This window comes from Phascolarctos cinereus, unplaced genomic scaffold (assembly GCF_003287225.1).
Source record: "Phascolarctos cinereus isolate Bilbo 61053 unplaced genomic scaffold, phaCin_HiC Scaffold_2;HRSCAF=192, whole genome shotgun sequence".
In the NCBI taxonomy this organism is placed as follows: Eukaryota; Metazoa; Chordata; class Mammalia; order Diprotodontia; family Phascolarctidae; genus Phascolarctos; species Phascolarctos cinereus.
This window is the reverse complement of record NW_027555625.1, coordinates 36,892,877-36,918,475: the sequence shown is the minus strand read 5'-3', so window position 1 is coordinate 36,918,475 and position 25,599 is coordinate 36,892,877. Positions and strand designations below refer to the sequence as shown.

The 25,599-nt window shown below is 39.0% G+C and overlaps 2 protein-coding genes across 9 annotated transcripts in view; one reads left to right on the top strand and one right to left on the bottom strand.

Moving 5' to 3' along the window:
• Positions 1–25,599, top strand: part of LOC110202780 (uncharacterized) — a 283,878-nt gene that overhangs the window by 111,072 nt on the left and 147,207 nt on the right. The gene's annotated exons all lie outside the window — the stretch shown is intronic.
• The window catches only part of LOC110202767 (uncharacterized), a 96,891-nt gene continuing 78,362 nt past the window's right edge, over positions 7,071–25,599 (bottom strand). For 2 of the 8 annotated variants that reach the window (XM_020979045.2, XM_020979039.2), the window contains exons 2-5: positions 19,416–19,504; positions 13,878–14,004; positions 13,017–13,112; positions 7,071–11,378 (exon numbers count right to left, since the gene is read on the bottom strand). In XM_020979045.2, coding sequence (XP_020834704.1) covers positions 9,307–11,378; positions 13,017–13,112; positions 13,878–14,004; positions 19,416–19,448 — 2,328 coding nt within the window. In that variant the 5' untranslated portion in view covers positions 19,449–19,504 and the 3' untranslated portion in view covers positions 7,071–9,306. Of the gene's footprint in view, positions 11,379–13,016; positions 13,113–13,877; positions 14,005–19,415; positions 19,505–19,697; positions 20,058–20,176; positions 20,374–25,599 lie in introns of those variants that run through there. The other 6 variants (XM_020979046.2, XM_020979042.2, XM_020979041.2 and 3 more) reach the window with 6 other exon arrangements.

Below are 25,599 nucleotides of genomic sequence, written 5' to 3'. Positions count from 1 at the left end.
TGTTTCCGTCTGTCCAATAATCTGTTTATCCTTCTTTCCTCTTTCAACTAGTTCAGATAAGAGGTTTAAGTGATGTCTGCTTATGACTCACTGTTTCCCCTTATATTTAACTCTTTCTTGGGTACCCCTTTTATGAGATAAATTTCACCATTTCTAATTTTTATCCACAAGAGCAAAAGGTCAAGAATTTCAATAGAATCAGTGAGGAAAAGGTGTGAAAGCAACTAAGATTAGAAGGATAGCAGGAAACTCAGGGAAAAAAATTTAGAGTAAGTTTCTGTGATAGAGGTCTCACTTCTTATATATATGTATCTACGTATCTATCTATCTATATATATGTATTTGTAGAACTGAGGCAAATTTGCAAGTGATTACCAAACTCATAAATGGTCAAAAGATATGAACAGGTAGTTTTCAGAAGACGAAATCAGTTATTTTTGGTCATATGAAAAAATGCTTTCACCCCGCCATCTTGGTTCTGCCTCTCTCCACAAGGAATAGGTTACTTGTCAGACTTATGGACAACTAAAGAATTTATGACCAAACGAGTTAGAAAACATTGTGAAATGCAAAATGGATTATCTTGATTATGTTAAATTGAAAACTTTTTGCACAAAGAAAGCCAATGCAGCCAACATTAGGAGGAAAGCAGAAAGCTGGGAAAGATTTTTTATAACCAGTGTCTCTGATAAGGGTGTCATTTTTAAAATATATGGAGAAATATACAGTCAAATTTGTAAGAATACAAGTCATTTCTCAGTTGATAAATAGTCAAAAGATATGAACAGGCAGTTTTCAGAAAAAGAAATCAAAGTTATTTTTGGTCATATGAAAAAATGCTCTAAATCATTACTGATTGGAGAAACACAAATAAAAACAACTCTGAGGTACCACATCACACCTATGAGATTGGCCAACATGACAAAACAGGAAAATGACCAATGTTGGAGAAAATGTGGGAAAATTGGAACACTAATGCATTGTTGGTGGAGTTGTGAACCAATCCAACCATTTTGTTTTTCACTTTTATTTATATTTATTTTAATTTTATATTTATTTTAATATATATATTTATTTATATTGTTTTAGCTAGACAATGGGGTTAAGGGACTTGCCCAGAGTCACACAGCTAGTAAGTGTTATGTGACAGATTTGAACTCAGGTCCTCCTGAATCCACGGCCAGGGCTCTGTCACTGCTCCACCTAGCTGTCCTTTGATCCAACCATTTTGGAGAGTAATTTGGAACTATGCCCAAAGAGTTATAAAAATGTGCATATCCTTTCACCCAGCAATAGCACTTCTAGGGCTGTATCCCAAAGAGATCATGACAGTGGGAAAAAGACCCACATCTACCAAAATATTTATAGCAGCTCTTTCTCTGGTGGCAAAGAAGTAGAAATTAAGGGGAAGCCCATCCATTGGGGAATGACTGAACAAGTTGTGGTATATGAATACAAAGGAATACTGTTGTGCTATAAGAAATAATGAGCAAATGGACTTCAGAAAAACCTGGAAAATCTTGTATGGACTGATGCTGCGTGAAGTGAGCAGAACCGGGAGAAAGATGTACACAGTAACAGCCATGTTGTGCAATCACTAACTTTGACAGACAGTCCTTCTCAGCAATGCAAAGATCGAAGACATCTCCAAAAGTCTTATGATGGAAAATGCTATCCATGTCCAGACAAAGAACTATGGAGTTTGAATGCAGACAGAAGCATACGATTTTCTCTCTTTTTTTCTTCTGTTTTGTTTTGTTTCTTCTTCCTTCTGGTTACTCTTATGCATTCTAATTCTTCTTTATAACATGATTAATGTGAAAATATGTTTAATAGGAATGTACATGTAGAGCTTAGATTAGATTTCATGGCGTCTTGGGGAAGGAGGTGGAGAGAGAGGGGGAGAAAATTTAAAACTTAGAAGCCTTTGGAAGTGATTGTTGAAAACTAAAAATAAATAATTTAATTAAAAAAAGAAAAAGAAAAAATGCTCGAACTCACTAATGATTAGAGAAATATAAATGAAAACAACTCAGAGATACTATCTCATACCTATCAGATTGGCTAATATGACAGAAAAGGAAAATAATAAATGTTAGTTAGACAAGATATGAGAAAATTGGAACACTACAGCATTGTTGGTGGAGTTAAGTGATCTGACCATTCTGAAGAGCAATTTGGAACTATGCCCAAAGTGCTATAAAACTGTGCATACCCTCAGATCTGGCTATATGACCACTAGGTTTATATGCCAAAGAAATTATAAAAAAGGTAGAAGGACCTACATGGACAAAAATATTTATAGCAACTCTTTTTATGTCAGCAAGCAATGAGAAATTTAATTTTAAATATAAACAAAATTATCTATTTTACATTTTATAATGCTCTCTTTTGCTCATTTGGTCATAAATTCTTCCCTTCTCCATAGGTCAGATAGGTAGACTATTCCTTGCTCCTCACCAAACCCTGGGAGATGTGTGCTATTAACATTTCCATTCTTGGCTTAGATACTTAAAATCTAGCCACTGCTCAGATTCTTATAATCTAGCCAATAGCTTAGTAATGTTCAGACTCCTTAAGAGTTTGTCCAATATGATGGATGTTGTAATAAACCATCTTTGGCTAAAAGAAGGCTTGGGTCAAATTCTTTTGGGCAGAACTCACATGTTGTGATTTTGGGGGTCCTAGCACCCCTAAACCTCAACATTTTTGTGGCTGTTTGATAAATCTTATAAGGAAAGATCTTCCATGTCCCCTGTATGACTCCACGTCCCCTGTATGACTCCAAACATTGGGCTATAAGCCAGAGTGTGGTTATCCATGTTGACCTGAGTATTTAGCCAATTCTCAGGAGATATGCTCTGGGAACCTGGCCAGTTCATCAGAACATATCAAGTTAATTAATATTCTAAGATGTTTTGCTTGCTCCAGGAACTTGGCCATTTCCTGGACCAAGTAAAAACATCTACTAGAATCATGCACACCTCTGGCACGGGGCCTTCTTTGTGAGAGGCCCTATTTAAATCCTAATTGGGAAAGCCATCTTTGGAATCTCACCCATGCAGAAGACGCTCTGCCTGGGACTCTTCCATTCGGGACTCGAAGGCTGAACCCGGGATTCCCCAGCCGTTGGGACTAGAGTTGGTGCTCCCCCGAATTGGTGATGTTTTCACTCTCTTTCTCACCAACTTTATTATTATTCTCATCATATTGCTGTGTTTGTTATTGCTTTTATTTTGCTTATTATATATTTTTATAATAAACTTTCATTAATTTGTGATTACACGTGTGAGTGGGTTATTCTGTGGGAATGAATCCTGAACCATCCTAGACCTTAATCCAACAGTGGCCCATACAGGAAACTGCCTAACCCCAAGTTCTTCTCCAGCCAAGACTGGAAGGTATGTAGGTCTCCCCTCCCCCTCCTTTCTTGTTCTGCAGTTGGGGTCACTCTCCAAGCACCAAGGCTTGGAGGTACTTTTCAAGCAGTTATAAGGCTGTCTCACACTAAGCCTGACTGTCTCAGGCTCTTGGTTGACCAGGTCATTGCAAGGCCATGGACCTGGGTACACCTTCCACAGCATACAGGACAAGGATGGACGCGATATTGGGAAGAGAATGCCCAATTCTGTCAATTCCCTCGGGGCTAAGGAATTGGGGAAAACTGCAGGTGCTTTTTGGTTCCCTGAGGCTTACTTACTCCCTTCCCTAAAGTTAGAATAGCTAAAAATATCTTGGCAGATTCTGGAGGTTTTGTGATTGATCATTAAGGAGTTTTGAAACTCTTCCTTACAACCCTGGTCACTGTTTTCTCCTACTCCCTTCCCTTGAGTCAAGAGGGTATCTGTTAACCCCTCTCATAGGAGAAGAGAGTTTCACCCTTTCCCACTGCCTTTTGACTTTGCCCTCCCCTACTAGGGAAAGAAAGGAAGGGTGAGGGGCAGCAGCTACAGTGTGGGCACCAGTGGCAATGGCCTTGGGTCCTAGGGCAACCTTTGCCTGGAAGCATTACCCAGGTTCAGCACATCCTGCTCAAGGTAAAGAAGCTGGCCTCTGAACTTAGGTAAGCACACTCCTTTAAAGTTGTAGTTTTAACTGTTAATGATAAGATGTTGATTCTCTGTGTAAAGTAATTTGGAAATGAATTTAACAAAATTGAAGTCACCTGATTGGTAATGAGTTTCTTTCACGTTTCAAATTGGTGAACTTTTTGTATCAGTTATGTAAAGCAACTTTTCATAATTCGGTTACCACTAAAATAATTCAGCTATTGTTGGTTGTTGTTTTAATGTGTAAACTAGCCAAAAAGCTTGTTTGGGTTATGGCTTGCTGAGAATTTGCAAGAATCTAGAAATCTCTAATGATTGGCTTTTTACACAAGGACAAATTTAAGTCTGAGATGTAAATCCTGGAAAAGTTTTTCCTAAGTTGTGATTAGTGAAACTCACTGTGTGAGGCAAAAGCTCGTAGGATTTTGTTTTGAGTTGTTTCATGGATCATAATAATCCATTGATAATCAAGAATCCACCATGTGAGAGAAATGTTACAAGCTACTCAGAGAATGTGATAGTGGCGGGAAGTCAGCACTGGGGAAAGCTGAGAGGACAGTTTTAGCCTCAGTCCAAGATGGGAGCCTCCTGGCTCAAACTCCCCATTATGTTCCTTGGAAAAGGAAGGTTACCCACCTTACAATTCCTGAGTCTAGCTATGAGGTGGATTTGATATTACACGGTTGGAAAACTGAATTATCTAAATCCAAACAGAGCTAAGGATGTTTTATCTTCTCATATTTGGGTCCTAAATCTTGTCACTGCTTTATATGTGGGCCCTGCAGTCTTTTCTCTCAGATTTGTGTCTTTCAGACTACAGGCCATTCACCTACAGTTGGTAGCAAATACCAGGTACCAGCCAATGTCCCCCCATTGTTCCATGGAGGCAGCCTAAGCTTGGTTCCAGTCAACCTCCTTTTTGGAACCCCTTCCAGGCAGGGACAGCTCTACACCCCTTGTCAGCAGGAAGCATTTTCAGAAGTGAAGACCTTCACCTCTGACCCCACAAGAATTTGGGTCCCATTTGTTTGAGGTGGGAATGATAAGGATGGGATCTAGACCACAAATAGGAAAAACCCTGGACTTTCCTACATGGGCAAACTGGCATTTTCCTGAGGCTATAATCCTATCAATTGGCCTTTCAAATTGGCTACACCCAATCTCCCAATTCTCTTACCCTTAACCTAGCCCAGACCTCCCTATGGTCCCAGGCCACTTCCCACCCTTAATCCTATCTAGGTTCCATTCTCCCTAGGCCAAGTGGTCCAGATCCCTGGAGTTCTACTACTTCATAGACTACTTGGCCACTCCTAGATCCCTCCCATTTTCTTTCTGTATATAAGGTCCATTTTGTCTCCATTAAGATGCTTAGATACTTGAAATCTAGCCACTGCTCAGATTCTTAAAATCTAGTCAATAGCTTACTAATGTTTAGACTCCTTAAGAGACTGTCCAATATGACAGATGTTCTAATAAACCTTGTTTTTGACTGAAAAAAAAAAGACATTTCCATTCTTTAGATGAGGAAACTGGGCCAGATATTAAGTAACTTCCCTAACGTCCAATAGCTAGGGCAAGTGTTTAAGGCTAGATTTGAATCCAGGCCTTCCCGGCTGCAGAGGTGGTATTCTATTCACTGTGTCAACAAGCCTAGTAGATGTGACCACTTTTTCCTAAGAACCCCACACATCACACCATTCTTACCTGATTCCAGGTAATTTGGTGGTGGTGGAATTAACTACAGCTGGGCTAGGTCTGGGTCACAGAATCCTGGCTACAACCCCTCCTATTTGGTCACAGGGAGCATACATAGGGAAAGGAACTTCTTTTGAATATAAACAGAAACCTATAAACCATAAGAAAGGGGGATTGCGTATGTGATCTTGGCCCTCTCAATACATATCTCTGGTTTCACTGTCTTCATTTGCAAAAATGAATGCTTGGAGGACATCACCATTGTGGGACATTCTAAATCCTCTGATCTTGAGTGAAGGGAATACTTGGAGGAATGAACTATGCCATCTTACATGTTCCACATGACAAGGAAGACTGGTACAAGATGGAAGAGAGGTAAAGGTGCTGGATGCTAATCCACTGGCCTCTGCACTCCTGGGTTCAAGTCACTTTCTTGTGGATGTCTTTCATCCATGTTCCCATCATCCTGAATGTGTCCTACACATGTAGCTATACCTCTTTGAAAGTGTCTGACCTCACTTCATCTCAGAAGCTAAGAAGGGTCAGGCTTAGATAACATGTGGATAGGAGATTGCCTAGGAATGTTTACTACTGCATCTGAGAGTCAGCACAGTGTAATTCATACAGTACTGGACTTGGAATAAGGAAGGCTTACTTTCAAATCTCACCTCAGAAACTTAGTAGTCCTGTGATTATGGGCAAGTGACTGCATCTCTCTATGTTTCAGTTTCCTCCTCTACAAAATGAGGACTATTGGTCACAATCACTCTTCAATGGGATTTTTTTAAATTAAGTTTTAAGGTTTTTTTCCTCCCAAATTCAGTGTATGTCATCACCAGTCCTCTGGTCCACAGACTACCAGCTTAGACCTCCACTCCCAATTAGATCTTATTCCAGATGATACAAACCAGGGAGTCAAGCAGTCTCAGGAATCACTTAGAACAGGGCTCAGGGACTTCAGGTGTGAGAGACCAACTTTTTTTGTTGGTGTTGGTGGTGATTTGTTTTGTTTGTTTTTAAAGAAATGGGAAGGAGAAAGCTCCCACTCAAGGGGCATTGCCTCTGAATTTCTCAGGACAAACAAAAATCTGTGTGGGATCAGAAAAAAAAATCAGAAATCAGAGATCAGGGTGGGATAATTGCACAGGGGCACCAGATCTGCTAATCCCTTCAACCCATTATTCACTGTCAAGGTTCTCATGAAATTTTCATCCCACCCACCATCTCCTCCCAAAGAGCTAAGGCACCATCTGGCTAAGCTGAAGAGTCTCAAGCTGAAGTGGTTTGAAGATTCTCCTGAACAAGATCCTGTAACAGCTCTTTTTTTCTTACTTAATAGTATTTTATTTTTCCAGTTACATGTATGGATACTTTTCAACATTCACTTTGATAAGATTTTGAATTTCAATTTTTTTCTCCCCCCTCACCTCAGAGAGTAAGCAATTTGATATAGGACATAAATAGATGTACAATCATATTAAACATATTTCTATATTAGTCATGTTATGAAAGAAGAATCAGAACAAAAGGAAAAACCATGTCAAAGAAATAAAGAACACAAAAGGTGAAAATGCTATCTTTCCTACTGTATTCAGACTTCAGACTTCTTTCTGTGGATGTGGATAGCATTTTCCCTCATGAGTCTTTTGATACTTGTATTGCTGAGTAGAACTACTTCTATCAAAGTTGATCATCACACAATGTTGCTGTTACTGTGTACAATGTTCTCTTGGGTCTGCTCACTTCACTCAGCATCAGTTCATGAGAATTTCTAGTTTTTTTGAAACCCGTCTGCTAATCTTCTCTTATAGCACAATAGTATTCCATTACATTCATATACCACAACTTGTTCAGCCATTCCCCAATTTCCAATTCTTGGCCACTACAAAAAGAGCTACTACAAATGTTTTTGTACATGTGGGTCCCTTACCCCTTTTTATCATCTCTTGGGGATACAGACCTAGTAGCGGTATTGCTGGATCAAAATATGTGCACTTTTATAGCCCTTTGGGCATGATCTCAATGGCTCTCCAGAATGATCAGATCAGGTCACACCTCCACCAACAATGCACTAGTGTTTCAATTTTCCTATATCTATCATTTTCCTTTTCTGTCATATTAGCCAATCTCATAGGTGTGATGTGGTGCCTCAGAGTTGTGTTAATATGCATTTCTCCAATCAATAGTGGTTTAAAGTATTTTTTCATATGACTATAGATAGCTTTAATTTCTTCAGCTAAAAATAGCCTGTTCATATCCTTTAACCATTTATCATTTTTGGGAATGAATTCTATTCTTACAAATTTGACTCAGTTCTCTATATATTAGAGAAATGAGACCATTATCAGAAACACTTGCAGTAAAAATTTGTTTCCCATTTTCTGCTTTCCTTCTAATCTTCCTTGCATTGGCTTTCTACAAAAATTTTAAGTAATCAAAGTTATCATTTTTGCATTTCATAATGTTCTCTACCTTTTGTTTGGTCACAAATTCTTCCCTTCTCCATAAACTATTCCTTGCTATCCTGGTTTGCCGATGGTATTACCATTTATGTCTAAATCATTTCACAATTTTGACGTTATTTGGCTGATCCACCACTTTACTTCCTAGCCACAACCAAATCTTTGATAATTGCCACTTTATAATATAGTTCTAGATCTCCTAAGGCGAGGCCACCTTCCTTTGCAATATTTTTCATTAATCCTCCTGAAATACTGGCTCTATAATTTTTTGGTAGTTTGATTGGGATGGCATCAGTAAATTAATTTAGGTCAAATTGTCATTTCTTTTATATTAGCTCAGCCTACCCAGGGGCAATTGCTATTTTTCCAACTATTTAGATATGACTTTATTTGTGTGAAAACTGTTTTGTAATTGTATTCATATAGTTCCTGGGTTTGTCTTGGCAGGTAGATTGAGTGGAATGGATTAGGTACACAAGACACAGTAGTCATTGACTATAGTAATCTACTATGATAAACCCAAAGACTCCAGCTTCTGGGATAAGAACTCACTATTTGACAACAACTGCTGAGAAAGCTGGAAAATAAATAGTGTGCTGGAAACTAAGCAAAGAACAACATCGTATACTACATACACTATAACAGCCTCTTCACCTTGGGATGGCATCAGTGTGGTGGTGGTTGTCCTTTGTGCTCAAAGAGGACCAAAATGACATCACTATGTCTGGGTCAAAGTACAGTGTGCCCATCTGTGGCTGAACAGACCAATATGAGCTCAGAACACTAAAACAAGTCAGATACAAATACTCCATATGAACATTGGGAGTGGTCCATCAATGTGAATCTGTCAAAGAAGCTGTATTGCACAAACACTTCTTCCACTATCTTCTGTTCCTTTACCATGTCACCTTAGCACTGTCTCCCATCATCTTCATGCTAAATCATTTCTGCCACATTCTTTGTCCATCTGCCCATGGTACCAAGGACTCTTACATGTTCCTAACTCCTCTTGCTCATATGCTGTACAATTTCTTCTCCCGCTCCTATCTAGCAGGGCATAAATGACGGATTGAGGGAGGGAAGGAGGTATGACTCCTCACTCACGATACAGACTGTGACCCGTGATTATTGGACATGTTCTGAGCTATAAGGATGATATACTTGTTTTTCACCTCCTTCTGCTGCGCTTCTGTAAGCCCAATCATATCATTTTTTTCTCTAGTATGAGTTCTGTGATGCCTAGTAAGATATGCCTTCCTCAAGAAGGCCTTCCCACATACAATGCATTGATAACGTTTCTCTCCAGTATGAATTACTTGATGTCGAATAAGTTCTGAGTTGTATGGGAAACCCTTCCCACACTCCTTACATTCAAAAAGAAAGTCACCAATATGAATTTGCTGATGCACGTTAAGATGTACCTTTCTTGTGAAGGACTTTCCACATTCACGACATTCATAAGGTTTCTCTCCAGTATGAATTCTCTGATGCACTGTAAGTTTTGAGTTACAGATGAAGGCCTTCCCACATTCACTACATGTGCAAGGTTTCTCACCAGTGTGAATTCTCTGGTGCACTTTAACTTGTGAGTTACTCCTGAAAGCCTTCCCACATCCAATACATGCATAAGGTTTCTCTCCAGTATGAATTCTCTCATGCATTATAAGTCGTTTCTTAATCCTGAAGTCCTTTCCACATGCACTACATTCATAAGGTTTCTCTCCAGTGTGAATTCTCCGATGCACAGCAAGCTCAAACTTTTTCCTGAAGGGCTTCCCACATTCACTACATTCAAAAGGTTTCTCTTCTCCAGTATGAACTCTCTGATGCACTTTAAGTTGTTCCTTACTCCTAAAGGCCCTTTTACATTCACCACATTCATAAGGTTTCTCTCCAGTATGAATTCTCTGATGCACTATAAGATGATCCTTACTCCTGAAGGTCTTCCCACATTCACTACATTCATAAGGTTTCTCTCCAGTATGAACTCTCTGATGCACTATAACATGATCTTTACTCCTGAAAGTCTTTCCACATTCACTACATTCATAAGGCTTCTCTCCAGTATGAATTCTCTGATGCACAGCATGATTTCCCTTATTCCTGAAGGCCTTTCCACATTCATTACATTCATAAGGTTTCTCTTCAGTATGAATTTTCTGATGAACACTAAGTTCTGACTTACTCCTGAAGGCCTTCCCACATTCACTACATTCATAAGGTTTCTCTCCAGTATGAATTCTCTGATGTACAGTATGATTTCCCTTATTCCTGAAGGACTTTCCACATTCACTACATTCATAAGGTTTCTCTCCAGTATGAATTTTCTGGTGCACAGTGTGATTTCGCTTATTCTTAAAGGCCTTTCCACATTCACTACATTCGTAAGGTTTCTCTCCAGTGTGAACTCTCTGATGCATTGTAAGTTGTTTCTTAATCCTGAAGGCCTTTCCACATTCACTACATTCATATGGTTTCTCTCCAGTATGAATACTCTGATGCACAGTAAGCTCTGATTTACTCTTGAAGCCCTTCCCACATTCACTACATTCATAAGGTTTCTCTCCAGTATGAATTCTCTGATGCACTATAAGTTGTTTCTTACTCCTAAAGGCCTTCCTACATTCACTACATTCATAAGGTTTCTCTCCAGTATGAATGTTTTGATGTTTAATGAGATATGAGTTATAGGGGAAAGCCTTCCCACACTCCTTACATTTATAAAGCTTCTCTCCAGTATGAATTCTCTGATGCACAGTAAGCTCTGACTTAATCCTGAAGGCTCTCCCACATTCATTACATTCATAAGGTTTCTCTCCAGTATGAATTTTTTCATGTCGAATAAGATATGAATTGTAGGGGAAAGCCTTCCCACACTCCTTACATTCATAAAGCATCTCTCCAGTATGAATTCTCTGATGCGCAGTAAGCTCTGATGTAATCCTGAAGGCTTTCCCACATTTACTACATTTGTAAGGTTTTTCTCCAGTATGAAGTCTCTGATGCAGTTTAAGTTGTATGTTAAAACTGAAGGCCTTCCTACATTCACTACATTCATAAGGATTATCTCCAGTATGGATTATCTGACACACAGCATGATGCTCCTTGCTCCAGAAGGCATTCCCATATCCATTACATTGAAGAGGTTTATCACCACCAAATTCTATGCTCTCTGAAAGGAAGAATACAGAGCTGATTAACCCTGCCTTTTTTACCCTTTCCCAAGGTTCTTACTTGTTGAAAGGTTTTAGAGCCATTCTCTTGCCTTTTCACTTGAGAAGGCTATTCTCACTAGTCTTCCACTAAAGATCAGTTTATCTTACGTGAAAGTATGATGACTCAAAGTTCACATGTAAATGAATTGACATAAGATGAAAGTAACAATGGAGATGAATGAACCCTTACTCTACTTTCATTGGCTGACATTTGAATGGAAAAGACTATTCAGAGAAAAAAACAAACAGATGACTTTGAGAATTTGCAAATGTATCCTTACCCTCTGAGGAGCAAATAGGAAGGGAAAAGACTGAAGAGAAAGATAATAGAGAATTAACTTTAGAGAGAAGAAGAGAAATAGAAGGAAGTAAACAGAATAAAGAAATATGGGGTTGAAAACATGACAACTGTTGCTATAAATTTCCTGTAAAAATCTAACATATCTGCTTTGTAAGGAATTGATTGAAATTTGTGAGATGAAGATATATGGTGTTTTTCACAAGAGAAATTACTAATAATTACCTGAAACATTACTCAAACTCTGGTAATCAAAAAAGCAAAAATGAAAACAATTTGGGGGTAGCAATAAATAGCCTTCAGATTATCAAGATACTTTAAAATGATAAATTTTGGGAATTATGTTGAAATAGCTATTTATTAAGTTGCTGCTGCTGCCATTTTTCTTAAAAGATAGGAATTTCAGCTAGAGCTACAAAACTGTTCATACCCTTTCACCCAATGGCCCCAGTAGTAGGTCTACATCCTCAATATATTACTGAAAGCAAAGAAAGCACTCAGTAAATTTTCACAAGAACTTTTTGTGAAAGAGCAAAATAATATAGGGCAGCTAGGTGGCAGAGTGAATAGAGCACTGGCCCTGAAGTCAGGAGGGACCAGAGTTCAAATCTAACCCCAGACCAAACAAGTGACATGTTCCAGCTGTGTGACCCTTGGAAAGTCCCTTAACCTTATTGCTTAAAAAAACATATTCTTTAAAAAAAATATAACAAAATTATGAAAATCTGTAGGTCCAATGATGGTCATATCACTTTACAAGTCCTGTGATATGAACATATTACTTTCCCTTTATAAACATAATTTCAAAGTATAAAGAAAAAAACAGGATGACACATAACATGATAGCTTGAAGAAAGGGGAATTAGGTTAGGATTATTTTTAAAAGTAGCAACAAAGCAATATAAATATAAACAGAAAACAGAAGAAAATATCAGGAAAGAACTCACAAGGAAAAAAGAGCACACTACTTAATACTTTAAATAATGGGCTTATTTTAATAGAATGAATTCATGCAAGTGAGGCAGGAGAACTAAGATAATCTTGAATGAACACAAGGGATATAACTGCCCTGAACTGAGGCAACAATTTTGAGAGTAGAGGTACATTTCAGTAAAGAGAAATATTAAAAAGTAACTTCTTGAGGTAAAAAAATGACATTAAAAGTCTCAACTCCTCTCAAGAGCCCTTAGGAGCTTTGATAGACCACTTTGTTCAATGTTTTTCTAGAGCTTTGACCTAAAATGACCAACAGATTGCCAGTTTGCAATGACTCATCTGCTTGGTTTTATGTAGTCACCTGGACAGCTGCTTCTTGGAATATCTGTCTCTGGCAAGGAAGACGCTTCCTTTCTTTCCAACTGGTAAATCACATTTGGTTTGGAAACTGCAAATCCTGTTCATTGAAAATAAAAAAGTGGTAGGCAGTCACCTCATATCGAGTTTCATCATTGAACAGATAGCTGAAATACTCCCTCCAACTTTAGTAGAAAGGTGGGGAACTAAGGGTGCTGGATATATCTTATATCCCCAAGAACACTATGTTAGCTGATTTTGCCTGAGTTTTTTTTCTTCAATCATGGGGGGCTCAATGGGTTGGATGGAGGGAGAAGTAGGATTTTTTCTTTCTTTTTATTGTTTTTTTTTAGGTGGCAGGGAAGGAGAAATTAATTTTTTTTTTCGAAAAGTATCCACAAAACTTAATAAAAGAATTCAAAACAAGTTCAAACTCTCTTTGGAGAAAAAGGAGGCATGCTAGGAAGATCTCAAGGATAGCAGAAAAAATCACTGGAAGGATATTCTGTAGTATGGTAAAATGCATTACTGAGTAGGACTTGGGAAAATATAGTTTATTTGACTCACTGAGTGCTTAGGCAGTGGCAACACTGCATGATGAACCCTACATTGGGATTAAAAAGAATATCTTAGATTTGAGGTAAGAGAGAGGGGAGCATACATTCTCAAGGATAACAACAAATTAAGAAATCAGTTTCCAGGCATACTAAGCTTGGATCTTTTTGCTGGAAACAGCTAGCACAAGTAATCTGTCTCTTGGCTACAAATGGATTAGGAAGAGTTTCCTTTTGTATGCCAAAGAACAGTTGTTAAAATCTTGCTCTCATAGTATATATCAAGACTCCAAAGGGGTAGCTGTTCTTACCCAAAGACACCAGGTTCCTATAGTTCTCCAGCATCACATCCCTGTACAATTTTTTCTGAGATGGGTTCAATTGTACCCACTCTTCCTGGGTGAATTCCACAGCCACATCCTTGAATGTCACTGATTCCTGAAATACCAAAAACATTTGTGCTTACCCAGCTATAGCTCTTAACTGTTTTGAAGTTCAAATATAAACTACTTGCCATTACAAATTCAGGAAGTGAGGCCCTCAAGAGGGAAAGCTGACTTGCTTAAGGTCAAAAGGGGAGTAAATGGTGGATCTACATTTTGAGCGCAGGCCCTCCTGGCTTCAAATCCATGGCTATTCTTAATGTACAATGTTACTATTCCCTTTCTTTATCAATGTGTACATCCCTAGAAAATGTACTGCCAAGGGAAGTGAACTGATCCACAGCATTCAAAACTTCTCCATTTGCTGTAATTGAAGGTTCCACATATCAATGGTGTGGTGCTCGCTGATGGAACACTGTTTTCTTGGTGTTAACCGTTAGGCTAAAATTAACACAAACAGAAGAGAATCGATTCATACTTTGTTAAATCTCATCTTCAGAGGCTTCACTGAGGGCACAATAATCTGAAAATACAAAATCACACACCAACATTCCCTCCACTTTGGCTGTGATATGCAGCCCTTTGAAGTTGCAGAATTCACTATCACCATTGTAGTTGACCTTGATGCCCTGTTATTATTATATAATATTATTGTGTATTATATATATTATTATATTACACCCCATGGCATATAATAGGAGCTTCATAAACGTTTGCTGACTATTGACTTACTGAATTTCATGTCCAATTAATTGATGTAGTTGTTTTTCTCTTTTATTGTTAAGTGTCACTTATGCCGGTACAGCTGTCAATTCACAGAGCCACTATAGGAAGCAATTCAGAATGATGCCAAAAAACTACTCAGTGTGTTTTCTTTGACCTTGCCAAAGCAATAGTAGGTCTATACTCCCAAAGGCATCAAAAACACAAAATGGAAAAGGACTCATAAGGACAAAAATATTTCTAACAGTCCTTTCTGTTATAGCAAAGTATTAGGAACAAAGTCATACCCATCAACTGGAAAATATCTGACCATTTCATGAAATGAAATATTATTTTCCCACAAGAAATCATGAAAATGATACTTTCAAAGAAAATATGAAGACTTGCATAAAGCAATGAAGGGAGAAAATAGCAGAACTAAGAAAACAATTTACAAATTGACAATACCATTCAATGATCAGCCATGATTCCAGAGAACTAATGATGAAACATGATACATAAATCTGGACAGAAAAGTGGTGACAAACTTGTTTATTTATTTTACATGACTATGCTTACTGGCTACAAATGCATTGTGTTTTTCTTTTTTACTGGAGGTGCAAGGAGAGGGTAGGATTTAAAAGGAAGAGAGCTAGAGATAGTGTTGTCAGAAAAAAAGAAAAAGATGCACAGAAGAGAAGAGAAGGAAGTTGAAAAAGAAAAAGAGGACAGTTTTAAAAGTCACATGCTGAATTTATTAGAAGAAAACAACCAAAAAAATCTATAACCAAGCCTCAAAGAAACATGCAGTTTAGACAAAAGCCCAAGAAGAACTGATGGATTTGTGAATTAATCCAGCAATACCATTACTAGGTCTGTATCCCAAAGAGATTATAAGAAAGGGAAAAGAACCCACCTGTACAAAAAACATTTATAGCAGCTCTTTTTCTGGAGGAAAAGAATTGGAAATTGAAAGGATGCCTATCATTTAGGGAATGGCTGAACAAGTTGTGGTACATGAATATAATACAAGACAATTGTGGTATAATAAACAATGGGCAGGCACGTTTCAGACAAACAGGGGAAGACTTATGTGAACTGATGCTGAGAGAAGTGAACAGAACCAGAAGAACATTATACACAGTAACAGCAAAATTGTGTAATGATGAACTTTGACAGACTTGGCTCTTCTCAGCAACACAATGATCTAAGAAAATTCCAAAAGACTCATGAGGGGAAATGCTATCTACCTCCAAACAAATTACTATGGAGACTGAATTCAGAGCAAGCATACTATTTCCACTTTTTTTTGTTTCTTATTTTGTTTTCTTGTGGCTTTTTCAAGCCTGTTCTGATTCTTTTTTCACAACAATTATGTTTAATATGAGTGTATATGTGGAACCAATATATGACTGCTTACCACCTAGGAGAAAGGGAAGGAAAGGCTAGGAGGGAAAAAAAAAATTTGTTAACTCAAAATCAAAAGTGAATGTAGAAAAGTATCCTTACCTGAAATTAGAAAAAATAAAATACTATTAAGTGGAAAAATAAAATACAATTTTCAAAAGAGTTTATAACTCTTTCTCCAATTGGGTAACTTCCTTTTCATAATTTCCTCAATTGCTTTTATTGTTTTTCCTAATTTTTTCTCAATCTCTCTCATTTAATTTTTGAGTTCCATTTTAAGTTCAATCAAGAGTTCTTTTTCGGCTAGTGACCATTTAACATTATTTTCTGGGACAGCAGTGGCTTTTTTTACCTCACTGTTTTTCTCAGAATATGAACCCAGATACTGTTTATCATGAAAGTATCTATCAACAATTGGGTTCTTTCTCTGCTTGCTTATTTTGATTTTCAGCATTTTATTATAATCAAGTTTTAATCCCCAAGTTCTGGGTAATGCCTACCTCAAGTCATGCTTACTGTTATTTTCTGAATTCGTGGAAGGCTCAACCTCAGGGACTCCTTCCTCCCTTAAACAACAGTTCAGGCCTCTAGCCATTCTGCCCCCAAAATGTTCTTCCTCCCTGTGGTACTGCACTCACCAGGTATGTGCTCACTTTTCACTAACAGCTACAACCCCAGATAACTTTTGGTCAGCTCTGCTACATCTGGCTTCGGGAAACAGAGGGAGGGGCCTGGAGGGTTTTTCAATCTTCCTACACTCACCCATCTGCTGGGCCCAGGCAAAAGTTTGAGGTGCAAGTTTGTGAGGTAAAATTTCTGGAGGCATAGCTTGCTTCCTGACAGAGCTGATCCAGGGTTTATTCTTTGTTGATTCAGTGAAGTCAGCCTGGAAGTGACTACCCTTCAGTTACCCAAAGACTCAGCCCTTGGAGGGCCTCTCTTTTCTAAGGTCATCTCAAGTTTTCTTAGGAGAACAACTGCTTTACCCCTTTATTTCTGCTGCTCTCTATTCGTTTAATGGCAATTTTCCATCTGTTTGTGGAGAAAATATGGAGAGGATTTTTTTCCTGTGGATTTTCCTGTCTTTTCCCATTTGGCCTACTCTGTTTTTATGGAGTTATTTTCTTTAACATTTTTTTGTGTCTCATTTACCAAGCTGTTCACTCATTTTTCATGACTTTCTTGCATCACTCTCATTTCCCTCTGCTTACTTGATTTTCAAAATGTTTTTTAAGCTCTTTCACTGCCTGACACCAATTAATATTTTTCTTGTAGGCTTTGGATGTAGGAGCTTTGACTTTTTTTTTTCTGAATGTGTGTTTTGATCTTCCTTGTCACCATAGTAATTTTCTATGGTCAGAATGGGGCTGTACTCACTCCTGTGCTCCACTCCCACCAAGGTGCAAGAGACCTTTCCTGCTGACCTTCTAAGTTGTTTTTTGGCATCTCTAGGCTGAGAGGTCTGGAAACCACCACTGCTGCCAGTAATTCAGTCGCCCCAAGGTCTGCTTCCAGTTTCCTGGGCCCAGGTTGCATTGGTACAACCTGTGTAGGACTGCACTACTCTCTCACCTTGGTGCAACAAACCTTTCCTGACAACCTTTTAAGTTGTCTTGTGATAGAAAATTGTTTCACTCTGACTTTTTCTGGGTTCCACTTCTCTAGAATTTGTTTAGAATAATTATTAAAGGTATTGGGGGGGAGCTCAGGGGAGTCCCTGCCTTTTTTACACCGCCATCTTGGCTCCAGCTTACATTAAATTAACTTTAAAAGGTTTTGTAGAAATGAAACAAATGTTGCCAAGATCAGAGGGAAAGCAGAAAACTGCAAAAAATATTCTCTAGACAGTTTTTAGATAAAGGTCTTATATCTAAAATACATAAAGAACTTTGTGAAATCTGTAATACAAATCATTCCTTCATTGATAAGTGGCCAAACGTTGTGAACAAGCAGTTTTTTAACAAAGCAATCAAAACAATGTATAGTCACGAGAAAAAATGCTCTAAATCATAATTGATTAGAGAAATGAAAATGAAAACAACCTTGAGATATCATTTTCTATCTATCAGCTTGGCTGAAATGATAGACAGGGAAAGCTACAAATATTGGGAAGGGATGTGGAAAAACTGGGACACTAATTCATTCTTGGTGGAATTGTCAACTGATCCAACCATATTGGACAGCAACTTGGAATTTTGCCCAAAAAGGCATTAAACCAATACTAGATCTATTTCCAAAGATGATGAGTAAAAAAGAAAAGAACCCATATGTTCTCAAATGTTTATAGCAGCTCTCTTTCTAGTGGCAAAGAACTGGAAATTTCAGGGATGCCCAACAAGTGGGGAATGGCTGAACAAGTTGTGGTATACGATTATGATGCAATATTATTGTACTATAAGAAATGATGAGCTCAATGACCTTAGAACGACTTACACAGAACCAAGGGAACATTGTATATACTAATAGCAATATTGTTTTAAAAACGAATTTGAATAAGTTATTTTGATTACTATAAATACCTAAATTAACTATGAAGGACATATGAAGACATTATCTGCATCCAGAGAAAGAACTGAAAATTAAAGGATGTATAGAATAATTTTACATACACATATATACATACAGGGATACACACAAACACACAGATGCTCCTACTTGTGTCTAATGGTAGCCATAGTGGGGAGGAGGGAGAAAAAAATATATTCACATGGTAACTTTGTAATACATTTAAAGGGAATAACAAGCTGAACATAACAGATTTGCAATTTCATATGTAATTCGTTTTTATTCTATGTTGTGAAAATGCTTTTTATCCCATGAATTTTAAATAACGCCAATAAATGTGAAAAGTGACAAGAAATAGGAAGACTGAGCACAGCAGCAGCGGTAATGATCAACTGTGAAAGACTCAGCCACTCTGATGAATACAATGACCCTCTAAAAGTTTAAAGGACCCATTATACAAAATGGAGAGAACTGATGCACTTTGAGTGAGGACTAAAGCACATTCTTTTTCACTTTCATTTTTCTTAAATTTTTTTTCAAACCAGGGTTAATGTAGAAGTGTTCTGCATTACTGTACAGGCATAATGGCTATCCTATTGTTTCCCTTCTCAAAGGGTGGGAGAAGGACTGGACAAGGTGGGAAAGGATTTAGAACTCAAAATTTAAAAAAAAGCACGAAGTAACTGTAAGGCCTTTTTTCTTTTTTTCAGTGTGGAGAGGATACAGTGGTGTCTGTAGTTATATGATTCTCTGATGCCCACGATTTCTAGTGTTACAGCACAGGACAAAGAAATCTATCCCATCGTCTCTCGCCCGAAATGCTATTTGAGGAAAGCAGCAAGTGGCACTCACCTTCCCGGGCCTGGCAGTCAGGGCAGGAGCCATTCCCTCTTCCTCCAGGCTGTCCTCCTGGGGCAGAGCAGAGGCCACAGAAGGGAGAGCTGAGGAGGAAAGGAGAAGCAGGAGAATGAGGGGTCTCGCTGGGGTCTGCCCCGCTCAGACCAGACGCTCCCACTTCTCCACCCTGGGGAGATCAGGCAGGGGGGCAGGGGCTGGGGGCGTGACTGAAGGAGAATTAGAACCCGCCCCCAGGCTCCGCCTCCAACCCCACCCCGCCCGACGCACGGGCCGCACCCCGACGCCTGGGAGCCCCTGGGGGACTTCCTTCCTCCTCTACCGGACGCTCCTCCCATTATCCGTGAGGTTCCCAGCCCGTCCCCGGTGCTTCGACTCCGTCGCACCCCCGCACCGGCTCCACCTGGGCCTGGCCCCGCTCTCAGGCCCCGCTCTCAGCCTCCGCTCACCCCGTCACACTTCACCTCAGGACAGAGAAGGGGAAGCGGGAACGAGGAAGCGTGGAAGAGGTGGGGAGAAAAGGAAGCGGAAGTGTGATAGTAAGAAGGAACTCCAGTCATCTCTTGCTTGAGGTTAGGAAAATGCCCCTGAGGCGAGCACCGCCTTCTGGGAATCGTAGTCTGAAGGGTGAGGCGCCTTCTGCGCATGCCTGTACTCGGCCCCTCCCCTGGCTAGGAATGTGATCCTGCCTTCCTGCCTGCCCCTCCCTTCCCGGCCCTTCCTGACAGGAGCCCCGCCCCCTCCACTCCTCCTCTTACTTCATGCGTGATCTTCACATCCCAAGAGCCCACGGAGAGTCACCAGGCGTGGGGTCCCACACCTCGAGGGGCCCTGGGGCTCCTCCGAGGCTAGTCTAGCCCACAGTGTATCCCACTCCGGCAGCCAATCACAACAGGCCGAACTCTAACGAAATGTTTTTGTGCACCAGAATCTTCCCGCAGGAAATGACGCGAGCACGCAGGGAAGCCTGGGCTCTAAGGAGGGAAACCACGGGCTGAGGCTGTATGTCAGGAGGGCTCGCTCTGCCCCCTGGTGCTTCCAGGAGGAGCAGGACACGAGTTGGCCCGGGACGGCAGGAGAGGTCAAAGGGGCTCGGGCCACCAGCTGGGACCGCGGGACGACGGAAGGCTTTGTTTTGGCCTGGGCTGTTGTGGGAAGGCGATGTCGGGGAAAAGCCGAGGATCACAGAAGGGCCGGGCCCTGTGTGGGGTCCGTGGGACGAGGATCAAGGACACGGGGAGAAGCAGAGCCGGGCCGAGCTCCCTTTGCGTCCAGGAGACGTGGAGAGCGTTTAGCTGTGCCTGGGGAACGCCAGTCGTTTGCTTAGATGGGCTCAATAAAACAGGAGAAACAGAAGTGAACCAGTTTTCAAAAACCAGAAGAGAACAGAATCAAGAAAATGTAGGTGCAGTGTTGTTGTTCAGCCCTGTTCAATTCTTCCTAATCCCATTTGGGGTGTTCTTGGCAAAGATGCTGGAGTTGTTTGCCATTTCCTTCTCCAGCTCATTTTACAGGTGAGGAAACTGAGCGTTAAAGAAGGTTAAATGACTTGCCCTGGATCACAAAGCTACTTGTTTCTTTTGTCTTTTCTTAAAATTCTTTTTTAAAAATAATCTGTTTTTAGTTTTCAACATTCACTTTCATAAGGATTTTCAGTTTTAAATTTTCTCTCCCTCCCTCTTTTTCCCCCTCCCCAAGACAGCATGCAATGTGATATAGGCTCTGCTTATACATTCATATTAAGCATATTTCCCATTACTCATGATGTAAAGAAGAATTAGAACTGATGGGAGGAACCATGAGAATGAAGCAATAAAACAAAACAACGAAAGAAAAGGAGAGCAAGCAGCATGCTTCCATATGCATTCAGACTTCATAGTTCTTTCTCTGGCTGTGGATAGCATTTTCCATCATGAATCTTTTGGAGTTATTTTAGTTCCTTCCATTGCTGAGAAGAGCTAAGTCTATCAAAGTCAGTCATAGCACAATGTGGCTGTTACTGTGTACAGTGTTCTCCTGCGTCTGTTCACTTCACTCACCATCACTTCAGATAAGCTTTCCAGGTTTTTCTGAACCTACTCATCATTTCTTAATTTTTTTGTTGTTTTTAATCTTTTTTTTTTTTTTTGCTACTCATTATTTCTTATAGCACAATAGTATTCTATTACATGCATATACCACAACTTGTTCAGCCATTCCCCAATGGATGGGCATCCCCTTAATTTCTATTTCTTTTCTACCACAAAAATAGCTGCTATGAATACTTTTGTACATGTGGGTCTTTTTCCCATTTTTTTAAATCTCTTTGGAATACAGACCAAGAGGTGGTATGCACAGTTTTATAGCCCTTTGGGCATACTTCCAAATTTTTCTCCAGAATGTGGTTGGATCAGTTCACAACTCCACCAGCAATACATTAGTGTTCAAGTTTTCCCACATCTTCTCCAACATTTATCATTTTCCTGTTTTGTCATGTTAGCCAATCTGATAGGTGTGATGTGGTTCTTCAGAGTCATTTTGATTTGCATTTCTCTAATCAACAGTGATTTAGAGCATTTTTTCATATGACACTCTATTGACTAGGCTATCTAACTATTCTCATAGGCTCTGTGAGTGCTTTTATTATCTGACAAAATTCTAGGTTGTATTTTCAAAAGTTATTGATATGTTTATTTTTATATTGCCTTCTCCCGTCCAAATTTATTTTTCCCTTCCCTATACAAAGAATCATCCCTTATAACAATGAATAAAAAGAGATAGAAAGCAGTTCAAGAAATCTAACAAACACTTATTGCCTCAGACAATGTAAGTCATATTCCACAAATATGGCAGAAAAGGAAAATGATAAGTGTTGGAGAAGAGGTGGGAAAATAAGGGGACTAATGCACTGTTGGTGTAGTAGTGAACTGATCCAACCATTATGGAGTGCAGTTTGAAACTCTGCTAAAAGGGCATCACATTTGTGCATACCCTTTGATCCAGCCAGCAATACCATTATTGGTATGTATGTCAAAGAGATCAAAGAAAAGAAAAGGGACCTAGAAGTACAAAAATGTTTATACCAGCTCTTTTTGTGATGGCAAAGAATTGGAAATTGAGAGGATGTTTAATGATTGGAGAATAACTAAACAAATTGTGGCATAAGATTGTGATGGAATACTATAAGAAATGATGAGCAGGATGGTTTCAGAAAAAGATTTATAGGAACTGATGGAAAGTGAAGTGAGCTGAACAAAGGGAACATTGTAAACAGTAAGTATAATGGCGTATAACAATCACCTGTGAATGACTTAGCTATCCTGAGCAATACAGTGATCCAAGACAATTCCTAAGGACTTATGATGAAAAAAAAATGCTATCTATCTCCACAGAAAGAACTGATGGACTGTGAATGCAGAACAAAGCATACTTTCAAAATTTTCCTTATTATTCAAGATTTTTTTTTTTTTGGTTTTGGTTTTCTTTTGCAACATAGCTAATGGAAATATTCCACATGATGACAGAGATATAATCTCCCTCAAATTGCTTGCCTTGTCAAGGAGTGTGGAGGAAAGGGAAGGAATCTGGAGCTCAAAATTTTAAAAAGGAAGTATTAAAAATTGTTTTCACATGGAATTGAGAAGAAAAAAAATTTTTAAGTCCTCTTTCATTAAATGTCACTTTCCCATCCTGTATAATTATACCCATTTTGCTAAGTAGGTTATTCTGAGTTGCAATCCTATGTACTTTGCTTTATAAAATATCATATTCCAAACATTATATCCCTTGATTATATGATATCTTGTGCGATCCTGAGCTGTGAGGAAGTTGATTCATTGAAGACTCCTCCTCTATTCCAATCAGTATCAATCAATTTGATATGATTATAAATTGTGTATATTTGCCCCTCCACCTTTGTTTTTCCTTCTCATGGTAACCAAGTCCAGTGTGATGGAGGTGGCTCACCTACATGGAAAGTCCCCCACTATTCTTGTAGCTCCGGACCATTCTGTCTTTTCCAGCAACAGCAGGTGTCTGTCTTAGGACCGCCTAGTCGGCGGAAACATTTCCTACCTTGCCTGTGACCCTGATGTGTTGCTTTGCTTATTTTAGTCTAGGCATCAAATGTCGACCAGTGGCATTCTTCTGTGTTTGGTACAGCTGCTCTCGAGTGTTTCAATATCTGACCCTATAAAAACACGGCCCTGGAGGGAGGGGCGTCTCAGGTTGTGAGGAAGACCTGAAGTTCGCAGTCACCGCATGGGCCTTTCCCTGAGCTCACATTGCCTCAGAGCTCTGCCTCAGTCTCTCTTGTCATAGGCTGGATGATCTTAGTCACTATGCCTGAGAGACCTGGTTGTGCCTAGAAGACCCCTGGAAGCCTTTACCCGTGGGTCTTTCCCAGCAGGTCATTGGTAGATTCTGCCCATCCCAACTTTTCCCTCTAACTCCACAGCATTCGGGCAGCTTTCCTTTAGAATTTCTGGGAAAAACGACGCTTAGGCTCTTTGCTTGATCAGGCAGTGCAATGATCCCGAAATGATCTCTCCTCACTCTGCTTTCCAAGTCAGTTTTTTTTCTGTGAGATATTGGACATTTTCTTCTATATTTTCAGTTATCTGACTATGTTTTATTGTTTCTCTACTTTGTAAAAAAAATCTATATATTTGTTTTGGCTAGGCAGTGGGGTGAAGTGACTTGCCCAGGGTCACACAGCTAGTAAGTGTTATGTGTCTGAGGTCAGATTTGAACTCAGGCCCTCCTGAATCCAGGGCTGGTGCTCTATCCACTGCGCCACCCAGCTCCCCCTGTTTGATTGTTTCTTGACGTCTCATAAAGTCATTAGCTTTGAACTGACCAATCCAAATTTTTAAGAACTTTTTTTGTTTTCTCTGAGGTTTTGTGTTTCATTTGCCATTTGGACAGTTATGATATTTTAATGAGTTATTGTCTTCAGTATTTTTTTGTGTGCCTCATTTACAAAGTAGTGACTTGTCATTTATAATTTTCTTGCATTACTCTCTTTTCCTAAATTTTGCTCTAGACTCTGATTATTGAAAGCACTGTCTTGCTTTTCCTTTAGCTCTTCTAGGAAGTTTTGTTGAATTTGTGTACAGTCATATTTTGGAGGCTTGCTTTTATTTTTGTCATTACCTTTTTCTGAGTCTGTTATGTTGAGCTCCCATAGTCACCATAGTAGATTTTGATGGTTTGGTTCTTTTTTGATTTGTCCATTTTTCACCCTTTTCCTTTTTGATACTGGTAGTTTGGTTTTCTTCTTTCCTTTTTTTTTTTAAATCAAATTTACCAAAGTTTCATCTATCTTATTGCTTTTTCATAAAACCAGCTCATAGTTTTATTTGTTAGCTCAATAGTTTTCTTAATTTCAATTTTATTAAACTCTGATTTTCAGAATTTCTAATTTGGTATTTATTTGGGGATATTTAATTTCTTCTTTTCCTAACTTTTTAAGTTGCATGCCCAATACATTGATCTCCTTTTTCTCTATTTCATTTATGTAAGCTTTTAGACATATAAAACTTCCTCTAATAACCACTTTTGCAGCATCCCATAAGTTTAGTTATGATGTGTCATTATTGTCCATCTCTTAGAGGAACTTATTGTTTCTATGATTTGTTGTTTGACCCACTCATTCTAAATCTAATCCTAAGATTATTTAGTTTCCTATTAATTTTTATTCTATATTTCCATGGTCCTTTATTACATGTCATTTTTATTGCATAATGATCTGGAAAGGATACATTTAATATTCTGCCTTCCTGCATTGGATTGCGAGGTTTTTATGCCCTAATACATGGTCAATTGTGTAGGTGCCATATATGGCAGAGAAAAAGCTATATTCCTTCCTATTCCCATTCAGTTTTCTCTAGAGGTCTACCATATCTAACTTTTCTAAAATTCCAGTCATCTCCTTAAGTTCTTTCTTGTTTATTTTACAGTTAGATTTATCTAGTTCTGAGAGGGGGTGGTTGAGATCCCCCACTACTATAGTTTTGCTGTGTATTTCTTCCTATAACTCCTTCAGCTTCTCGTCTAAGAAATTGGATGCTATAACACTTGGTGCATATTGTCTGTGGTACCTTTTAGTAGGAGGTAGTTTCCTTCCTTATAGCTTTTAATTAGATCAATTTTTGCTTTTCTTTGTCTGAGATCAGAATTGCTATCCCTACTTTTTTTTTCT